At 36.6% G+C, this 22,015-nt stretch overlaps 2 protein-coding genes across 4 annotated transcripts; both read right to left on the minus strand.

Annotated features, from left to right (window-relative positions):
- Nucleotides 1-2,487: 2,487 nt before the first annotated feature.
- Nucleotides 2,488-8,501, minus strand: snx12 (sorting nexin 12). Of its 3 annotated transcripts, none has more exons than XM_060890631.1 (5): nt 8,140-8,501; nt 6,536-6,631; nt 5,755-5,879; nt 4,887-4,985; nt 2,488-3,283 (listed from the first exon to the last, which is right to left on the minus strand). In XM_060890631.1, exons 1-5 carry the CDS (start codon nt 8,305-8,307, stop codon nt 3,226-3,228), a joined length of 546 nt encoding a protein of 181 aa, XP_060746614.1. In that variant the 5' UTR covers nt 8,308-8,501; the 3' UTR covers nt 2,488-3,225. The 3 variants fall into 3 exon arrangements, with proteins under 3 accessions (XP_060746614.1, XP_060746613.1, XP_060746612.1); XM_060890630.1 differs by lacking the exon at nt 2,488-3,283 and adding an exon at nt 3,941-3,957 and having other exon boundaries at nt 4,895-4,985; XM_060890629.1 differs by lacking the exon at nt 2,488-3,283 and having other exon boundaries at nt 4,044-4,985.
- Nucleotides 8,502-9,754: 1,253 nt separating this feature from the next.
- LOC132860244 (porphobilinogen deaminase-like) lies at nt 9,755-22,015 on the minus strand. The gene is made up of 14 exons (XM_060891373.1): nt 21,853-22,015; nt 18,942-18,995; nt 17,962-18,034; nt 17,780-17,829; nt 16,282-16,337; nt 16,100-16,177; nt 15,091-15,168; nt 14,889-14,964; nt 14,687-14,800; nt 13,666-13,704; nt 13,433-13,552; nt 13,214-13,267; nt 12,029-12,115; nt 9,755-11,394 (listed from the first exon to the last, which is right to left on the minus strand). The coding sequence occupies exons 1-14, from the start codon at nt 21,886-21,888 to the stop codon at nt 11,221-11,223; spliced, it is 1,089 nt and encodes a 362-aa protein (XP_060747356.1). The 5' UTR covers nt 21,889-22,015; the 3' UTR covers nt 9,755-11,220.

Below are 22,015 nucleotides of genomic sequence, written 5' to 3' on the forward strand. Positions count from 1 at the left end.
GCTGGGCAGCACTCCAACAAATGAAAAGAAGCTTCACTATTGGAAACTTCTTAATGGGCTGATCCAGGATGGTGGACCATGGTGTCTACCCCTGTGTTGCTGTCAAGCTTAATACAATAAACACTAATCGTGGAATTGTGAACTCGTTGCCCCTGTATGAAGCCTGTTTTATGTACCAAGAATAAAAAGTGGTTCTAGTCATTTTTGAACAGACCGAAGCCTAGATATCGAACCCATTCCTTTAAATTCAGTCTACGCCCCCAGTATTGTGAACCAAGGCCCTTATTTGTCTCACAGTGTCGGCCCCTTCATCAGGGTTTGGACAAAGACTGCCAAAGAGTCATGGCCAGGAAAAAATTACATGCCCTTTGACTTTGGGTATGATGTGTCAGAATGTATAAACCTCAAACAGATCCCTCATATATCTTCCACTCCATGGCTTAATGTGTCATTCATGCGTTATGCACAAACTTAACACAACCCCTCACAGGGGGTTTACAAAATTTAACTTACAATACAAAACTCCCAGTTTAATGGAAAGGAGAGAGATGTGTGGCCTTTAAGCCTTACTTGAAGTCTTAAACTTCTAATGAAGTATTTATATTGTACCATAAATAAAATTTACCACCTAAAAGCCTTTATTGTTGTTGTTTTTTTAGAGACTCTAAGCGATATTGCATGATACAATATTTGTTGTAGGACAGGGAAGAACAAAACAGTATACAATAAAACGTATTTAAGTGTTTTAGGTAGTGTTTAATTGAGTTTTTATTCAATTTTCGAATGAGAAAAAGTACATGTGTTTTATAATATACTGTAATTCCCCTGCAATTTGATGTACAAGTTGCATCACTCGCAGTGAAGAAAATGAATTAATAAATACTGCCATCTGTCGGATGAGGTAAAAACTGCAGCTCTGAAAATGACAGACCTTGCATGCAAATACTACATATCCATGACTGTCATCATTTCCCTAATGAAATAAATCAGTGCTTTCACAGACTTCATTAAAATTGAGTTAACATTTTATTTGATACTTACACTATACCGTTATTAGGAAAATATTTAACCATATACTACATATATACTTTATATAAAAATAGAATTAAGTTGAAAGGGGCAGTTATTTATTATTAGTAACAATTAAAATAGCCGACTGTATCTAATCCCATTCTATATCTAACAATGCAGTGCTTTTGAATTCTTGAATCTGATGGTTCAGATTTTCAACACCAGAAGCTCTGAAAACAGTTCTAAGTGTAATTCACATCACAGGTTTGTATTAAACAATAAGTATATTGAATTATTTTCCATAGGAACAGCTAATTCACAGGAACGTCCATGGTGGACAATCTCGATGAGCTAAGGTTAATAATAATCAGAGTATAATAATAATCTCTTTCTTTCTATAAGGGGAGTCTTTTGAGAATTTAGGGAAGGAGTCTCCAGACTCCAGTGCTTTTTAAGGCCAGTGAGTTTTCCGGCACAGAGAAGTCTTCAGGACAGATGATTATAGACTTTATTTTCTCAGTAACACGGACAGCTCAGAAAGAGTGCTGTAAAGGACTGGGTCTAATAGCTGCTATAACATAAATGATAACAGGAACTAACTCGTCTTGTGGATGCTTCACAAAAGTACATGTCACCATACATTAAAAAGCATCATGTGTTCATTAATAACAAAAAAAAATTGCTTTGATACAAGGGGAATAAAACCTTTTGGGACATGACGTCACAGTAAAACAATCCATGTCAGGTACATTTCCACAGGTTCTCACCAACCTAGAGTTTTATCCCCATTGTTATGGTGATTACATTTATGGAAGGAGTCTATAATACCAGCACTTTGTAACAATCAATACCATTTCTGCCACCAGTTTCTCTATAACATGACAAGCGGAGTCAGTGAACATCTGTTAATATAACTTGCAGATGTTCCACAACAATATATAGAACTATGAATGATTAATAAATAACAAAATTCCATTATCAGCATTATCAACTAACTTCAGGTTAGTAACAAAATCTCTGCTTCTTATCAGGCCATCAATCAAAACTGCCTGTCATTGATTATTTTTCTAACATGACACTTTATGTTTGTTGCTTACTTATAACTCAACACAAGCTACTTTAATTTTTTCATTAAGCCTAGATCATTTGTAGAGGAATAATCCTGTCCGGGTTTAATTTTACTTTAATTTGGATTTGCTGTTAGCTAACACACAGCTGCTAGTCTATATAATGTACATATCAGTCACATCGGAAAAGTTTTTTTTGTACTGCTATAAAGTTGATAGTCTATTAATTTGCCTATCCTTAGAGACGTAGAGTGCCCGGTTTAGCTCAATAAAGTTATTACTGAAGCAGTCAAAACAGGGAACTGGGGCAGAAAACACACTGCGCTGCCAGGGCAACAGTTTTAAAAACAGTACTCCAAAGAAAATTACATGGTATTATAAAGTGAGTAACACAACAATGAAATGCAACTTTATCTAGTTGGAGTAAAGCAGGCAGAGGGTTTTTAATTCGAGGGGCAGTAATGACAGGACAATTCATGAAAAATGAAGAAATACTACACTTTTACAAACTAAATGTATATAGGTTGAAATCAGCAACATTATAAAGATATATAAAAAAAAAATAATCTTGATAAGCATGTCAGAGGGACTGCAGTGATTTTCATTGTGATTGAAGGTGTACAGTCTGAAGTGCAGTAATCCAAGACCAACACAGAGAAGCCAAGAAAACAAAGCTGTAACACTAATTTTTGATATAAAAACATATGTAATTGATCAGAAGGTACATAAATGAACCATGGAATGTTGAACAAGAACGGTGCGTGGTCCCAATTTCGCTCCTCACGTCTGCCTTGCTACATTTTGAACACATTTTATGCATCATTCTGAATTATGCGGCAAATGAGGCTTACTGGATGCTTATGTTCATGACTCAGGCGAAGACAGAGACTCCAGGGACTCGGCTACTTGTTACAGAATTTTCCTAAATGTGAATTAACATGACATCTGGCACTTCAAGAAACAAATCATTCATGCATTGAGAGATACTCGTGCAGATACTCTATTCAAGTCATTATAGCTGGGCCTCTAAATGATTTAACACTAAGAATTTTTTAAAGTAATTAAAGCCTGGACAGCAAAACAATTAAGACTGTTTTTTTTTTTAACTGGATTCAGTGTTGTCTTTAAGAGCACCTGAGTAAGCGTGCTAGGCAAGTATGAGCACAGAGATGAGGCAGTCTTCTGAGCGGAGGAGGCGCCTTAGTCTTACTGTAGCATCTGAGAATAGAAGTAGGAGGAAAAACCATAATGACATGACACCGGCAGGAGGACATGTTCTCATGACAGTAACAGCAACAAATAAATAAAGAAATACTGCTTAATAGACAAACCTAATGTCAGACTGACACTGACTATGCAAAGGTTTACTTACTTTGTGAAATAAGACACTCATCAAAACATCCCACATATCACATGGTATTAGTTTGAATTGTGCATTTCAAGCAATTAAAATAAGCAAGTTAATGCAGAGCTGGCGATTTTGGTGCTGTAAATGAGTTACAAGTTAAAATATTAAAGCCAAGCATAACCCATTAGTTCATTGAAAGTAAATAAAAACTTACCTGATGTGACAGACATGCAATCAAGACATGCAACACAACTTGCACATTAATAAGCAGAAAAACAAACCCAAAACCCTAGTCGTTTTACTAGCCACCATTGACCGATATGAGTGACAAGCAGAAATAATTAGCAAAGCAAAATGGAGGACAGAAATTACAGCGCCTGCTGTCAGTATGGGTGATGAGTATGTGTTTCTTTACAATAGGATTAGAACAGAATTTAGATCCATGCAGACACTGGGTCTCCCCAACAATAATTTTACAACAGTATGATTATCAAAGTGAAGAAAAACCCCAAAAACTTACTTCATTCATACCTAAAATAGAAGAGAGAATAAACAAGGTAAGAGGAAATGACTCAGTAAACAATTTATGCTTTCAGTAAATCTCCGCTCAACAGAACTCACTATTTTGTTATACTTTATTTACAGACAAACGTCACAGGCACAGGTTGATTAACACAGGAAGAGAACATAAATATAGTCATTCTGAGGAAAATGACTCGACTTTGGCGGGACAACTTTTACAAAGTTGGCAAATACATTTGTCCTCTATGAAGCGATGTTTGACTCGTAACAATAGCGTGACCTTTACATAATTTAACAGCTGATACCACATCACAATGGGTACATTTGTTGGGAGAAAAAAAAAAAATCCCATAATGCTCTCTGACCAAGACGCATACACAACACTTTTACCTTTTCAGTGCAGAATTACGCGTTTGATCAATAACTGCAATACTTGTAATTCTAATATTTTAGATGCGAGTACCACGTGTCACATATACAAAACGGAACAGATTTCAATTTCTAAGTGTCCTCTATAGTAGCACTTCTGAAATTCTACTGGAACGCACTCTCCATTCTCCTAGTACTGACCAGAACATCTGCCTGAGAGGACAAAGACATGAGCCAACCATCTTTAGTGCTACAGCGTTCAGGTATGATCATGTGTCTCTCTCTCTCTCTCTCTCTCTCTCTCTCTCTCTCTCACACACACACACTCTAAGAAGTACATTTTATAGATGTAAAACAAATACACTGTGTGTGTAAAGAGCAACTCTCAGACATGTACAAAACATAATCTGGCCAATAGAATCAAGTCCTGCATTGTTTTACGATGCATCTAACTTTACTTGGTGCAAAAACCAACGTTACTCTGCACTGTTTTGCAGATGAGAGGGAATAGAAGTTGAGAACAGGAGAAAGAAGAACCCGCCCCGAGTCCCGCTTTTGTAAAGCCCTACTGCCGTACTTTTCCAGGGACGTAGTTGCGATCGATGCTCTCCTCCTGCAGGAACATGTGAAGACAGCGCTCATTCTGAGCCAAGGGATGACCAGCAATTCTGAAAAGGACAAAAAAAAAAAAAAAAAAAAAAAAAAAAAAAAAAAACATTTTGGTCAAATGGCACCCTTTTTCGTAATTTGATATTGAATAGATATTTTATCTATTAAACCCAGTTTTTTAACTTATTACTTGGATGAAGTCACATTAAAAAGACAAGACTTACGATGAAATCTCACAGACTAATACAAAACACTCCATCTGATCGTGCTGAGCTTCACCGAGAAAATGAACAATGCTAAATGTTTTATAAGCTACTTTAAGGCACTTAATAAAATTACAATAAATCTCATTTTAATCTACTGATTAAAGCAGATGAAATATATGTACAGATTCTGCATGCATTGAGGCACATTGAAGTGTACACAAAACTCACTTTTACAATATTTTTTAAGCTTTCATTGAGCAATGTGCTGCTTGAAATAGAGATGAAAACAGAACACACCATGGAAAGTTCATGACTTGGGTGTAAACATTGAGAAAGCTCTTCTAGTATCAGCACATAGTACTGAATAGACTGAAAAGCTATAATTAAATTATAGTAAGGGATATATATATATTTTTGCTGAACATTGAGAAATGCTCATTGAAGTATGCCTAACATTTTTTTAATTAGCATTAAGAACACACAGAGACTACAATATTCTCCACAAAATACAATCCACAATATTGAGATAACTATTTTTCAAACTTAAATCTTGTTTGTTATATTCAACAGTTTATTATGAATCTTTTCAAGATGATGGTTGTGTATCGTCTCGAAAACTAACCTGTTGATGAACTGTTCAAGTCCGACTCTCCTCTCTTCGATGAACGACTCCTCAAATATTCCCTCGTCTCCCCGGAAAGGGAGCTGTCTCTTCAGTGCTTTCCCGGGCAGAGGAGGCACAACAATCTACAAAAGAGTGACACGTGTGTTTCAACTCAAATCAAACCACAGGTGGGGGAAAAAGGAAGCAGGTGGTGAACCAAAACCAAACAACACATCAGCAACTATAGGTGACGGAGTGTGACAACTAATTGTTTGCTGCTACAGTTTTTCATTTATTCAAAACACAGTGGACCCCATTAAGTGTAAAACGTGCCAAATCAAAGATGCGGGGACCAGATGATCGTCTGTGGCGACCCCAAACAGGGAGCAGCCCCGACAACACCACATCGACACCCTGATCCCATACAATCTTCAAGCTCATTTCCAGTGTGAGCTCTTCCTTTTCAAACTGCTAGGAGCAGACAATGTCTTGATGTCCTACAACTACCTTAATCTAAGGCTTCAAGATCAATCCCTGTAGATATGCATTTGTGGTGCGAAACCTTATTTTAACCAAGTGCCTCACCAATAGAGGAGTAAAATCCAGGTTTAATGATTACGGTTTTCATTCTTCGACATATACACCACATTGTATTTAAGTGACTTAAATTCCATGCCTATTAGCTGCATCTGCTTTAGTACTTCCAAATTAATGAAAGCGGCATAGCAAAATTTTGTGAAGATAGTTTTTTAACAATTTTTGTGCCATTACTTGCATTTTTGTATCTTTATGAACTTACCTTACTGTCTCGTTCCAGCTCATTTTTCAGCCACTCAAAGTCGCTGTACCTTCTTCGTACACAAGAATCTTTCAACTTGAAAATGGGGAGGTTGGTCTGTTTACAGAAAACACACAATATTTGTAAGTTATCACTTTCTTCAAAGCCTGTTTTTTTTCTCTCTCATGATTGACTATGTATCTCAAAATGATCTGTTGGCTTTGTTAATCCTTTCTTACAGTCCACGTGACTTTTTGGTGAACATTTCAAACAGTATAAAAACAGACGAATTACAACTGACTTGCTGCTAGAAAATAAGATTAGTCCGTACACGGTTGGGTTCTGTTTATAGAGTACTGTAAGTCCATGTTTAGTTGCTGGCAAGCTGGACGATGGGAAAATGGGAGGGGTGTGTTACAGACAGCAAAACTAAAGCTTTTTTTTTTGGTAGTAAAATACTTCATATGATGTAAAAAAAAACCCACAAATTATATAAGTCGACTTATGGAAAAACAAATGATTAATGCTTTTAACCATCACTGTGGAGTGACATTACAAATTAATTCAAAGATGAATATAGTCACCAAAATAGGTGAAATGTTTAAAAAGGTCACGTGTGTCCTTGACCACACAGCTTGTAAATTATAAATCAGTTAAGACTCTAACTTAGTAAACCAGACTGAATAGACTCAATGATAGAGATTTAAGACAGATAAGGGTGTCTGCCAAATACTGTAAATATAAATAAATATATGAACAATCTGTATATTGTGGGTAAAGCGTTGTGCATCTGATCCAGTGCATTTCACAATGACACGTTTAAGCTTTGGTGAGAAAATGAAAGACTTCAGCAGGATGATCAGTTTCATTAACGACATGAACACAAACTTCGCCTAAAGGAGTAAAGAAAATCAATCCAGACTATTTCTATCAAGATAAAACAGTCATTAAAACATTTCATTACTGCTCAATGTTAGATAACGTTTTCATAACCACAAATAAGTATATAAAGCTGCTCCTAATCGCGTATTCCATGTTATTATTTGTATGTTTTTGGTTTTTTTTAAAGTACTTAACTAAGCTTTTTCTATATTTTTTAGTATAAAACACGTACACTGTTGTTCCGTATGTATGTTAACGCCTTTATATAAACGTGAATAGACTATGTAGAACCGAACCGAACTGTGTACTAATAATTGTAAGCTTTTACGCATTTTATGTTGTGGGGTTTTTTTCTAGCTTCATGGTCGTCGCTGTTTTGCGGTCACGAGCCTTCCAGCTTAATTAATCAGAATCGGGTTATGGCGCTAAAGCTAACGATAAGTCTGTCAGGACGCAACAGCGCATAGCTAGGTGCTAAGCTAAAGGAAGAAATAAAGCAAAAAAAAAAAAAAAACCTAGACCACGTTACACCGAAATATACACCTGAAACCGAATTAAACGACAACGGTTTGAATTTCGATAGCGTTATAAATATTTCGCGTCGTCTAAGGCAACAGTTAACCCTGTAGCTACATAGCTAGCTATAGCAATTTAGGCCGAACCGAATTCCAGACCGCGAGCTATACTAACTAACTGGCTGCCGTTAACCAGGAACACAATCAGGCTTCAGATACAGAACGTACCCGCATCCGGACTTCGTAAGTGGTGAACCGATTCCGTCCAACTCCGATAGTTTGAGGATCGTAGACGTCAATTTCCAGAAAATTACTTGGAGGTCCGTAAGCGTCCGTCAGGTCCTGCGGTTTGGAGTTTAACCGGCGAGTATCGGCCACAGTGGCTTCAGACGTCATTATTACTGGCTAACTAGCTACTTCTGGATGTAGTCTAGATCACGCACAGTAAACGTCTCTTTACTAAGACATTAAATCAGTAAAAAACAAACACACCGAGACGCCCTTAGATGAAGCCTTCGCAATTTTTGTGCAGCTCAGCAACACCACAGGAAATCCCTCCGAACGTGTAGGTTTTTTTTTTTTTTTTTTTTTTTTTTTTCTAGAAATCGAACGTTGGATCGACCCAGATCCGTATGATAGCCAATCAGAGATCTGCTTGCGCAATCACTCACATGCCAGGAACCAATCGAATACTCGGCCATGTCGGATCGGGCGGGATTTAAGCCTATCATGTTCATAGCCGAGATATTTCAAGAATTTGAGATGGAAAACCAAATGTTTGGAAGTCAACAAGCACAAAATGTATTTTATAACGCATAATAGTCATAGCGTTTATGGGACAAGATATATACTGTATATATAAGATATATGCTGTTTCTTCAAAGCATTTAAATTCAGTAAAATGTAAATTTATGGTAATTATAATGCTTTATTGTCAAGTTTGTATAGAAGAAATCAACCTGCTGTCTAGGAGCAAAAGAAATGTGGCCTATAAAACACTAATAAAACATATAAACAAACATAAATGTGTTGATATACACATATGTAAGCTGGTTTCTGATATGCAATGTTACATATGCAATGTTACATTATTTGCTGACAACACATTAGGTCACTAGTTCAATGTTTCCTCCTTATTTTGTCCAAATCACCTCCTGATTAATTTAGTGAGATCAGTGAATAAAAATAAGCTGAAAAAAAAAAAGTATTTGTCAAGTTTCAGGCACTACACGGACCGTGTAACACGGCGTAGGAAAAGTAGGCAGAAAAAAATGTAACACAAATCATCCCAGCAATCTTTGTGTTTTATAATGTGTTTAAAACAGGACACTAGATTTAAATGAATGCGGAAAACAAAATTATTTTTGTATAGTCTCTATATTAAAAGAAGTATAACATCCCATAGTAATATAAGTACACATGCCTCATGCACAATTATTACAAAAGACTGCATGCCATCATTGATGCTAAAGGCAATACACAATATGAAGAACTAAAAGGTGTGCAAACTTTTGAACAAGGATTATTTCCTTATTTTCTAATTTATTTTTTGATGAATGTGCCATTCTGTAATGCCTTACATATTAACTTGAGTCCTACAAGAAATGAAATAAATTTGTTTTGCCTTTCCACTCATATTTTCTTTAAAAAAAATGGTACACGTCTTGCAAATTCTTCCAAGGTATGCAAACCTTTGAGAACAACTGTTGTATGTTGTATGTAATGAGCTTCACATTAAGCATTACTGTAGTGGATACGAGATCAGGTAATGATAGTAATAATCATTTATTATACTCTACAATCATACTGTAAGATTTACATGATACAATGTTCCAGAGACAAGGTATAAATGTGACACTCAACTGTATCATGAATTTCCTTATCACACTTTATCAAATATCGGGAAAGTTTTATTAAACTTTAGTAAAATAGTTCTCTGGAATGTAGCAATAAACACAACAAGCCAAATGAAGATTAAAGAATAAATTGACAATGAACAAAAATAAATCAATTAAAACGATACAATAATAAAACAACAGCAAGTTGATTATATTTATCAAATAGTTGTATTTTTATATTTGGCTGTAAGTATGAGAAGACATGATCACACAAGCATTAAGCAGTAATAATACATTCACTAACAGGAAGTAACATCTCCCGAGAGTTTCATATGTGAAGGCAAAAATACTGGGGAAAAATAAAAATACTAAAAAAACACGAGGTTCCCTAGTAATTCAAGTTTCATTTTCACAGCTGCTTCCATAAAATATTTGAAAAACAGAACAGGAATTGTTTTAGAAACCAAATTTCAACTTCTAATAATATTAAGCAACAGGTCTATCGAATAATAAGCTCATGTACAATCAAAATCGGATGAAGAAAAATGAATATAAATAGAAAATAAAGTGTTTGACTGTCCGGAAGAGGGAAAGTAAAATGAAAGTCATCCATCCGTCTTTGTTATCAAGTACACTGAGACATCAAAATGATTATCACTTAAACAAAGCAGCTTTACTTGAAGGTCTGTGAATTTTTCTCAATGAACGATTCCATGTTTATGTTTTTAATATTTTTGTATAAATCTCATATTGTGGATTACGCAGCTCTGACAGTAGTCCAGTGATCTAAATCACATGGTTTATACGAATGCTCTCATTCAAACAAGTTATCGTTTCTATAGCAACAAATCAGACCGGGACTTTAATTTAAAAACTGTCAGGTGTAGTTGTTGATATGATGAGTTTCTTTATGATGTTCATTTGGAATTCACGGGTTTCCAGAGTAAGCGAGTATTTGTAACAGTAACAAAGCTGTAAAACTTAAGTGTAAAGCTGTAAATGAAAGTTTTTTAGAACACAGGAAACAAGGGAGGATATTGTGGTTTCTTGGCAACTTCAGACATGGTTTTATTACCTTTAAAAGAGTGGAACACAGTGGAGGGTGAGGGAACATCTGTAACAGACGGCTTTACTGTAAGAAAGTGGCGTTCCACTTAAATTTATTATTATTATATATTACATGTAACTATTAACGGACAAAAAGCATGAAGTGTCGTTCTTTAATAAATATAAAATTTATCAGTGTTGTCAAATTGCTGTTGTACAAGAGGAATAAAAACCTTTCGGAAATGCTGCCGATAAATAAATAATCAGCTTCAGCTAGGTAGCAGTAACCCTGCTTCACACCACCCCATTGTTGATTATTTTCCTCTAACAGCATGCCAATGTATAGATATAATAAAGACTGTTTGTGTTTGACACGCCATTCACACTTGACTGACGCACGATGGAATGAAAACAGCCAACACATCTACCGCGCCTCATTAAGCTGTCTGGCTACAGTCAGAATCTCTTTGGCTCCTTTACTCAGCAGCAGATTGGCGAGGTCCATGCCGAGCTTCTCAGCTGCGTCCTGAGCCGCTCCTGACACCTTCATTGCTGTGACTCCCACACGCTGCATTCTCTCATCAACCTTCTCCTGCTCCTAAACCAGGCAGTGATGGCCAAATAAAAATGATGTGCGAGTTCAGTTGAAAAACTCCCCGTTCTTTATGCAAATTGTGCATAATTGCTGTTCGGCATGAACTGTTTTAAGTATATTATCAGATAAAAAATGGAATCTATTTTCTGTATAATACAATTTCATGTTTTTACTTCAGAGTATTTTTATTTATACACACTTAATTGCTACATTTAAATAATAACGATAATGATAATGATAATAATAATAACAATAATAAATTAATAAATTAAAAAAACAGCAGAACAGCAAATCAGTCTGCATGATTTTATTGGAGATTCTTTGTAAAGCTTTATTTGGAGTTTTTTGTGCTTGTTTTGTGGAAAACTACTTAAATTGATGAAAGTGCAAGCACAACGTTCTTCTTTTAAACTCCTATCAGTGAAGACATATATGTAATTACTTTCTACGATAGCTGTACTCATGTTCAACGCACACAAATGAACTCTTTTCATTGAATTCAATCAGATACCTGAGCACTAGATTAACTGTTCTGCAGTTTATCATTATTCGTACATAAGTGCAATCTTCTCTGTATAATAATAATAATAATATTAATAATAATAATAAGGAAAACTGTAGTATTTGGAATAATTACCTGATCCTCAGACTCAATGCTGGTCTGCATGGTCTCCTTTAGGCTGTCCGAGCCATCTAAACTGTACACTGCTCCAGTCAGATACAACTGCAAAAATATGAACAAAAACACAAGATAAGATCGCTTTCATATGTATACGATAAGAAAATATCTGCATGGAAGGAGTCTCCAGTGAGTATTTGTAAAGTTTTATGACACAGGAATCTAGGGAGAACATTGTGGTTTCTTGGCAACTTCACCGTTAATAGTAAGGAACACTGAGGAGGTTGAGGGAACATCTGTTTATAACGGCTTCACTGTAAGTGAGTGGTGTTCCACTTAAATGTATTATTATTATTATTACATATTAAATGAAACTAGATTTGTAAAGTTCGTCGCGACAAACTTTGATGTTGGCTTTGACGGTGCAAGTATTCACAAAGGCCGGTGCTTTTTGGAGGCGAGTGGACATAAAGTGTTACTTTTGGAGGCAAGTGGACAGAAAGATAGGGTGCCAAACATTTGGAGGCAAGTGGAGACGAGCATGTGACGTCATCCGTATACTCCTGAGGAAGTTCTTCTCATTGGGCTGAGTGATTTGATATGTCCATGTTGTAAAATGTTTTTTGATTTTGCATATTTTTGGGGCGGGGCTGTGGCACAACCGAAAGGCCAGTCGGTACACTAAATTAAAAGTTTATTCAGAGTATCACCCTGAAGGAGCTGGCCGAGTTTGGTGTAGATAGTTTGAAAGCTTGCCGAGTTATAAACCTCCAAATTTTATAATGGGAGTCTATGGGAAAAAAGGCCATTTTGAGACCTGGTACCGGAAGTACCGTTACTAGGATCGCTTAGAAAAGTAATAGCAACAAACCTCAGACCAGAGTCTACAACATATCCGAATTTGGTGCATGTGGCTCGAAAGCCCTAGGCCGCATTAAATTTTATAATTTTTTGTCTAAGCTGAAATAGGAAAACAGAATGTTGGCTTCTACAAAGCCAACATAACTATTAATGGATAAACATTGATAAATGATACATTTTTGACTTTGTAAGGACAATTGCCTAGTCTCCATGAGATGAAAATTGTTTTGTTAGCAAAGTTAAGATTAGAGTTAGATTTAGGTGTTGTGTGTGTGTGTGTGTGTGTGTGTGTGTGTGTGTGTGTGTGTGTGTGTGTGTGTGCGCGCGAGTGTGTTCTTCTACCTGAGAATCCTTAATTTCTGTGTGAACAGCAACCGGAACACTGCATCCTCCTTCCTGTAATGTGAAACAACACATCACACAAGGCAACCATAAAAGAGCAAAGCAGTAAGAAGAGAGTGTGTGAGAGTGTGTGTGTGTGTGAGTGAGAGAGAGAGAGAGAGATAATGACTGAGAGAATACAGACAGGTTACAGACACCAGGGGACAGCAGTAATCTTACCAGGCGCTTGAGGAAAGCTCTCTCAGAGATACAGCGCAGCACCGTGTCCCGATCTTGCAGCACTGACACCATCTCCAGGATGTCTTCATCACAAGTCCTCACCTCCACAGCCAGAGCTCCCTGAAACACACACATATATACTAGAACTGACATGTTACTGCACCGGAGCTAAGTCAATGCTCTATCTAGAAAACAGTACTTTATTGAATGATTAACATCAAAAACAGACCCACCTGTCCAACTGCATACATGCAATCAACCGGACCGAGGATCTACAACAGCAGTGATAACACACAGGTAAGTAAGAACACTGATGGAACACTAAATCCTGTTTAATTTGTATTGTGCTTGTTAAACAACAGCCTTTGTTACAGAAAAGCTTTGCAGAAATCTGGATTTAGGTTTATCTTATACATTAGCTTGTATATTAAAACCATGAAACCTGAAAGCAATCGTCAGCCAACTTCAAGAAGAGTACAGGTACGTTAAAAAAAGGAAAGTAGGAATTTATTTAATTTCACCATTTAAATTGATATTTATATTTGTTTAGAAAGGATGCAAAACACACGATTTGAGACAGGAGCAAAAATACATAATCGTATACGTGTTTCAAATGTTGTCTCACTGGAAGAAGGAGTTCGACAAGATTCATTTCATTAAAGATGGGGTGTACGATGTTTGAAAACCTGCCAACACAGAATGCTCAGAATGATTCGGGCCGACTAACAAAACAAACGTGTGGCCAATTAGCAGAAAGGGGCGTGTCTTGTCAATATGCGACGGAGAGAGTGTTCGGTGTGCATGTCTGACATTAGCAGAAAGCGATTGAAAGATTGACATGGCAGATACCTGCCGTTACCTTTGCCTCGGGTTCTATTTGTGGAACGTCATCTTCCGCGTGAAACGGAGCTAAACCTTTCACAGTACAACACACAGTACTACAAAAACACGTTTGACCTGTATTACCTTAGAATTACTCATTGAGTTCATTTATTGATAAAAATATCCCCTCGGCCAGCTGCCCCAGCAGGTTCCACCATAATAGTTGCCTGGGTTCCGTATGTATGTGTGGGGCGGAGCTATCAAAACAGGGGTGACGCCCATTTGGGTTAGGGGCGTGTTTGCTTTGGTGATTTCAAATGTCAACATTGGCTTTCAAACATTGTTCACCTCACCTTTAAATAAATGGCATTAAATAAGCTGCACAGATAAGAGCAAACTCTGATCTTTGTGAAGCGAGAAACACAGAGATACCTGGCTGATTCTTTTTTCCCAGCCCATCCTCTTCAGTCCAGCTGCAGCCAGAATAATAGCAGCGAAGTCACAGTTCTCGTCTAGCTTCTTCAGGCGTGTGTTGAGATTACCTCTCTAAGACGGCTCGCTAAGGAGCGTTCTGATTTATATAAACACTCAAGCAAGCATTCAGCTGAATGGACATAAAGCATTAGAAAGATACAATGTCCTTAAACTCCAGGTGAGGAAACCGCTTCTTTAGCTGCGCGGCCCGGCGAAGGGAACTCGTGCCTATGATACTAAAAGAAAAAGGAATATTCAAGCCTTCGACGTGAATTCCACAAATCAAAACCCAGAGAATAGATGATGTAGGAATAACCAATGCAGGAAACTGGTGTAACTGGTGTAACTAAGACCTGTCATACCTCTTGTTTGGTAGCGAATCAAGACATTTTCCAGCATTTTTGGGATGCAAAACTACAGCATCAGACGGGTTTTCTCGCCTTCGGAGGAAAGTAACATTATATTAAAACAGGCTGTCATCATTGATATGTGCATTTCTATATTAATTATGTATGGCAGTCTGAGAAAACTCCTCACACCGTCAAAGCAAAATGGAAATCCAAAATGTTTTAGTATCGACTCAGTAATGCAGAATACATTAAATAAATCTTTCTAACACAAATTGTACTCAGATTAAAAAGGTACTGTACATAGCAGATGCTTTACATTTAAGACTTAAATAGGGATGTGGTATCGCAGTGGTTAAGGTGCCGGACTACTGATCAGAAGGTCATGAGTTCATGCTGGGGCCCTGAGCAAGGCCCTTAAACCTCAGTTACTCAGTTGTATAAATTGAAATAAAAATGTAAGTCACTCTCGATAAAGCTGTCTGCGAAATCCCAGAAATATAAATGGAAATAATCAATTAAAAACAGGTAAAAGAAACATGTTCTAAAAGAAAGACAGAGTAAAGTTTGTGCTTTGCAGTTTCTTAACTAAGCGATATTTAGCTTTGGTTTCTCAACTTCATGAATTATTAACAAACTAAATTTCGATGTGGCTCCTTACGAATGCGATCCTTGAATACAACAAGGTTAAGGCAAGATTAAAAAGTCAGCTAAATAAAAACGTTTCCAACATTCTGAAACATTTTAGTAAAATATATTTTCTTTCTTTTTTTTTTCCTCAGAATTCATTTCATGCCACAGCAGTATTTGACGTTAAAAAAAACATAAAAATAAATAAATAAATAAATAAAAATGCTGGCTAATCCTACAATAGATAATATAAATGAACAAAGCCACCAGCTGTCTGACCATCTGTTTCTGCTCAAACTAACTTTGCTTCATGAAAGGAACCACAGGCCATGGAACATCTAAAAGCCTTTAAAGCCAGTACTTGTGTTTTTTTCAGTACAGAGGACCCACATACTTGAGCACGGCTCCTATAGTAAAACCAGGAGGAAGACTCGTGGGCAGGTCTTTTAAAGAGTGGACAACCAGGTCAACCCTGTGAAGACAAAAGGATAAAAAAAAGTCTCAGTACACATCAAACACCTGGTTATGTACAGAAGACAGCAGATGTAAATATCATCAGATCAAAGATGCACTTACTCTTTTCTTTCCAAAGCGTTCTCTAACTCCTTGGTGAAGAGACTCTTTTCACCGATCTGTGACAGAGAAAAGAAGCTATGAGATGATATACTGATATGATAATGAAAATCAAGACAAAATAGATGTTAAACATGTAACACTTAGTGATGAAACGTATTTACATGTAACATGTAACCGATAGAATGACCGTTAGTTCTGCCGTTCTAACACTGATCATGTGACAATTCAGCTGGCTGTTACTCTTCACCTCCATATAGTATCTTTTCTGTTGAATGTTTATTATTTATAGTATTTATTAATTATAGTAATTAATAATTAATTAATTGTTTTATTGTCTATCCAGACAAATTATCTATCTATCTATCTATCTATCTATCTATCTATATATATAATTATTATTATTTATTATTATACTTAATAATAATAATGCTCATTTAATAAGTAATTTTCTAAAAGCCAGCAGAAATTATCATTAAATTCTACATTATATAAATTATTATTTTTATTATTATATTATATATTATATTTTTATAATAATTATTATTATTATATTATTATTAGCAGTAGTAGTAGTATTATTACTATTTAATAAGAAGAAGAATTTCTACTGGCTTTTAAAATTTCTTTATTACATAAGCATTTCTTTATTACATGGCGAAGTAAGGAATAAATCAAAAGGTTTGTAGTTATATGAAAATAATCTACAATAGGGTGGGGTGAAGTGTAGATAACCCAGAAGTTGATTGTTATCCAATAACAGCATGTCACAAAGTGTTTTATTCCTCACAATAGCCCGTTTGGATTTTTGTTGGAATATCAGCAAGACATATCAGTGATGTCTCAATGATTCTACCTTCTTTTTTTTGTTCTTTCATTACAGCATTGTTATCGTACCATTTATTACTCGGCTGTTACCATGGAAACGTTAACGATAACATCAGGATGAGCGTGTGAATATGAATGTGTGAATTTCTGTTGTACTCTTATACTTGGAATAGACACCTTCTTGCCAATCGTATCCCAGAATGCAGCTGTGCTGTGGTATGACAATGATTATACGAATGTCTGATACGAATCGATCTGATTACATTAAAAGTGAAGAGTCAACACTGGATGGACGTTACATGCTGAGGAAAAGAATAATTAACCATGGTCAGATTGAACGACTACATTTAGAGGATTACATATACAATATTTGTGACTTGAGCTGCTTTCTCCACTTATCAGGTCTCATTTATTTGGTTGATGCTGTTTGACTGTTTTGCCTGCTGAATCGAACACCAGTTTAGACTCCGCTTGAAAACCTCCCCAGGGTTTCAGAGCATTTTTGAACACTTTGAGAGTAGGAAGTGAGTGAAAGACAAACAGAGAGAAAGACATAAAATCCAGTTGTTGATTTTATTACATGCAGGGAGAAGTAGTTGAAAATCTTGCTTCTTTAATATCAAGCAGTCCTGAAAAAAATCTAGAAGAATCCGTCGAAAGAGAACAGACTTACCTTAGATAGAGCCGTATCAAGTATTTTGTCACCTATCGTCGACATGGCCACTGTAACAGACGTTCAGAATGTCACTAAAACGCGGCCAATCCAGAGCATAAGATTTAAATACAGCCGACTGCATTATTCTCCCATCCGGTCGGTAAAGTCGGTACTGTTTCACGCTTGCGATGAGCTCTTACCGATTTCGAAGTGCACGTCAGGGTACAAGCCTGTAAGCTTCTCTGCCACGCTGTCTGTCTGAATACGAGCGAGCTTACATACAAAACACAGTGAGATCAGAGAGCGTTGTTCGTGTACATGTTAGGCATCATCACAGCATCATTACAAAAAAACTATTTATTCCTCAAGGTACAAAATGGACAGAAAAGCGTATACGTCTGACGGCCACTTTAATAAGATCATCTGCTCATTCCTACAATTATCCAGTCAGCAACTTATCTGATAGCAGCACAATTTTGTCTACAGCAAACACCAAATCTGGACAGCAGAAGATGATCACCAAATGGTCAGGTTTAGCAGACTTGTGCCCAATGATGCCTCGGTTCTTGGCGCTACAGATGTTGAACCCCATGTGCTTTTCTGTAGCCAATCTGTCTGACATGCTGTTAGTTCTGAGATGCTTTTCTGCTCAACATGTTATTAACATGCTGCTATTTCATTTTCTCCAAGCTGTCCGGTCAGCTCTAAACAGTCTGTTCATAGTCCTCTGACATCTCTCAACAACAAGGCCATCTTTTAAAGCCTCAGAATTCAGAGCGTCTGCTCGTCGTGATTTATTATTTTGTCAAACTCGTGTGAAAATCCCAGGATATTAGTTTCTGGTTTGAATTTCTAAAATACTCCAACCAACCTGGCACCAACAGTTATGTTTGATGTGAAGCTATGGACTTGTATCTGCATGATTTTTACACACTGATCTAGTGAAACATAATTGGCTGACTGGATAACTGCAGGAATGAGTTGTACAAGATTTCCTAATAAGTAGCTGGTGAGTTTGATATATTAAACAACACGGCGACTAGAACAAATATTTAGTTGCTTTTTTGCTTTCTTTATGATGCTGGTACTGGGCTCTTTCATGCTAAAATGTATTACACAGAGCTCCATGAGGTGACTAAATTACTGTCCACATGTGGAAGGATGGATGCAGCTCACTTACCTGGCTTTTCCTCGTCCCGATACGGATGACCCTGCTGGCTTTGCCATCTCCATCCTTCAAAAATATACATATACATAATCTCACCGTCATGTAATTTTAATTTAAATATAAATCAACAGACAGAAGGGTTTTCTGACTGGATCCTCTTATCCAGATGCAATTCTACAGTGGTGTTTAACGGCTCATGAAAATAGACACTCGGTGCTTAAAGAATTTTCCACAAGTGTATTTCTGTTATTCCCTGGCTTCCTAGGGGCAATATTTTCATATAAAGTATCAAAAAAAAAAAATTTCCCCACAAATGTTTCTATCCTCAAAGTAAATGATGATATAAAACTCATGTCTGCTCTTTAAAATGGCACAAAATGTTTTTTTCAGAAGCATTTGACGGTGTTATCTTTAACCACTCAAATTCTGTGTATTTCATTGTCCTGACTCATTTTGCAGCCAGAAAATCCTTTATTTGTTTGTATCCTGATTGAAAATATCCTATAATTCAATTTCCATTCTATCGGCGGAATTAAATGTCAGTGTACTGAAAAAAGGGTTTAAATGATCCTTCTGCCATGGTCTAATATAATGTACTGATACTGGGTGAACTTGGGTGATTGTTCAGACAAAGAAGAGTAGAATGTGATGGATGTTACAAGGTGATATTATCAGGGTGGAGCTCTCTCTCTCTGTGTGTGTGTGTGTGTGTGTGTGTGTGTGTGTGTGTGTGTGTGTGTGTGTGTGTGTGTGTCTGTGTGTGTGTGTGTTGTGGACCTCCACCCTGGGCCCTGGCTCCTGGCCTTGGTGATTAGGCCGCCTGTTGACTATCCCTTAACCGTTACAACTACGCTGTAATCTTTCACATCTGTACACATCAGCTGTCTCGCTCAGAAAGCCCTGACTTTCACAAAAAAAGGACTATTACAGACTAACAGATTAGTACATTTTTGTACAACAGAAACTCCGACAGGTGTTATAACGAAGCCATAATTAAAATCCCAATTTTATATTAATGCGCTTGTTCTAATGGCTTAATATTTCTATATTAACAGCTCACTGACAGGGAAAGACAGCAGTGTGCATGAGTGACGTCAAGTAAATGACTAAAGAAGACGACCTCAAAAATAATGAAACGAAATCTTTCGACTTTAACAAAAAATACCATGATGGGAGGTAAACAGTAGTAAACAAACTAAATATTTTTTTTCTATAATATTTTATTATACAAAATTTTATTCTTTTGTAAAATTATATTATTATAAAATATATCTATTTTATTATTTATTATAAGTAATTTTTTTTGTATAATTTTTTTGTACATTTTTTATTTATAGTAGTAGAAGTAAGCTGATAAGAGCGAATACAGCACTTCTGGAGTCTTTGACTGTTGTGCTTTGTTTTATTTTCCCCAAAACAGGAGCCTTCATTGTTTTTTGGGACCTTTTACATTATATATCACTTTCTTTACTGCCATACAAACATTTTTCTCTAACATTATTTGATGGAAATATTCATTCATTCATCTTCTACCGCTTTATCCGAACTACCTCGGGTCACGGGGAGCCTGTGCCTATCTCAGGCGTCATCGGGCATCAAGGCAGGATACATCCTGGACGTAGTGCCAACCCATCGCAGGGCACACACACACACACTCTCATTCACTCACGCAATCACACACTACGGACAATTTTCCAGAGATGCCAATCAACCTACCATGCATGTCTTTGGACTGAGGGAGGAAACCGGAGTACCCGGAGGAAACCCCCAAGGCAAGGGAGAACATGCAAACTCCACACACACAAGGTGGAGGCGGGAATCGAACCCCGACCCTGGAGGTGTGAGGCGAACGTGCTAACCACTAAGCCACCGTGCCCCCCAGATGGAAATATAATGTTTGGAAATCCAGAATGTTTTATACTGACTCTGTGAAGCAGATTTCATGAAATAAAAACCCATAAAGACAATTTGTACTAAAAATAAGTAGTACAAACGAGATGGACATAAAATGGACATAACTGACAACTGAAACGTTTTACACAATATGACGGTGGTAGAAAACGTACTCCGATATTTTACTTAATTAAAAACACAACACTATAAAAAAACTCCACTACAATTAAAGGTCCTGAAAGTATCTAAGATTTATCAGCCAAATGGAACTAAAGGGCCAAAAGTAAACTTTAAAATAATACACATTTAAAAGATGAGCAGTTTTCATAAAATAAATGGTAATTAATGTCAGACAAATGAAGCAGAATAAAAGGTGACATAGTGGAGTAGAGCTATAAAGCTGCAGAAATTGGAAATACACAAGTACCATGAATAAATGTACATGCAGCACTGGTCAGGATGTGATCTTACTGACACTATTATCTACTTTAGGATGTTAAGAGTCACTAGTATTTTCGTCGGAGAAGCAAAATATCTAATCCCTTACAGAGGAAGGACATTTGTTTGTCATTATTAGGCTTCATATTTATTTATTTATTTGTTTGTTTGTTTATATTTATTTCCTCCACTCTCTCTTTCTTTCTCTCTCTCTCTCTCTCTCTCTCTCTCTCTCTCTCTCTCACTCTCTCTCTCTTTCTCTGTCTGTCTGTCTTTCTTTCTTTCTCTCTCTGTCTATCTATTACTTTCTCTCTGTCTCTCTGTGTATCTCTCTTTCTCTCTCTCTCTCGCTCTCTCTCTCCCTGTCTCTCTCTCACTCCCTCTCTCTTTCTTACTCCCTCTCTCTTTCTTTCTTTCTTTCTTTCTTTCTTTCTTTCTTTATCCCTCCCTCTCCCACACATTCTCACTAACCATTTATTCATTCATTCGGCATTAATAAATAAGTTGAATCTACTTTCATTCCTAAATAAATCAGAATTATTGCAGCCTTTAAACACTTCATGTGTTTTAAAGATAAAATAAAAAATGTTACCTGAGACTTTGTTTCTGTTGTTTTGGCATCAGACATCTTTAAATTCCAGCTTTAAATGTCACCAACAGTCTATAAGTGTTAAAGTGAGGACTTTTAACACAGGTCAACGTCCTGATGGTGATTCTTCTTCTTCTGTTAGTTTACAGAGCACATATTCTTGTTT

This window comes from Tachysurus vachellii, chromosome 17 (assembly GCF_030014155.1).
Source record: "Tachysurus vachellii isolate PV-2020 chromosome 17, HZAU_Pvac_v1, whole genome shotgun sequence".
In the NCBI taxonomy this organism is placed as follows: domain Eukaryota; kingdom Metazoa; phylum Chordata; class Actinopteri; order Siluriformes; family Bagridae; genus Tachysurus; species Tachysurus vachellii.

Excerpts from the sequence above, each read along its gene's own strand:
- snx12 (XM_060890631.1), bottom strand. The coding sequence starts at position 8,307 with ATGACGTCTGAAGCCACTGTGGCCGATACTCGCCGGTTAAACTCCAAA. Across the intron at positions 6,632-8,139 it reads CTTACGAAGTCCGGATGCGG|ACCAACCTCCCCATTTTCAA; the intron begins GTACGTTCTGTA and ends TTCTGTAAACAG. Across the intron at positions 5,880-6,535 it reads AGCTGGAACGAGACAGTAAG|ATTGTTGTGCCTCCTCTGCC; the intron begins GTAAGTTCATAA and ends ACTCTTTTGTAG.
- LOC132860244 (XM_060891373.1), bottom strand. The coding sequence starts at position 21,888 with ATGTCTGATGCCAAAACAACAGAAACAAAGTCTCAG. Across the intron at positions 15,169-16,099 it reads ACTATAGGAGCCGTGCTCAA|GCGAGAAAACCCGTCTGATG; the intron begins GTATGTGGGTCC and ends TTTCCTCCGAAG. Across the intron at positions 11,395-12,028 it reads GCATTGAGTCTGAGGATCAG|GAGCAGGAGAAGGTTGATGA; the intron begins GTAATTATTCCA and ends TGCCTGGTTTAG.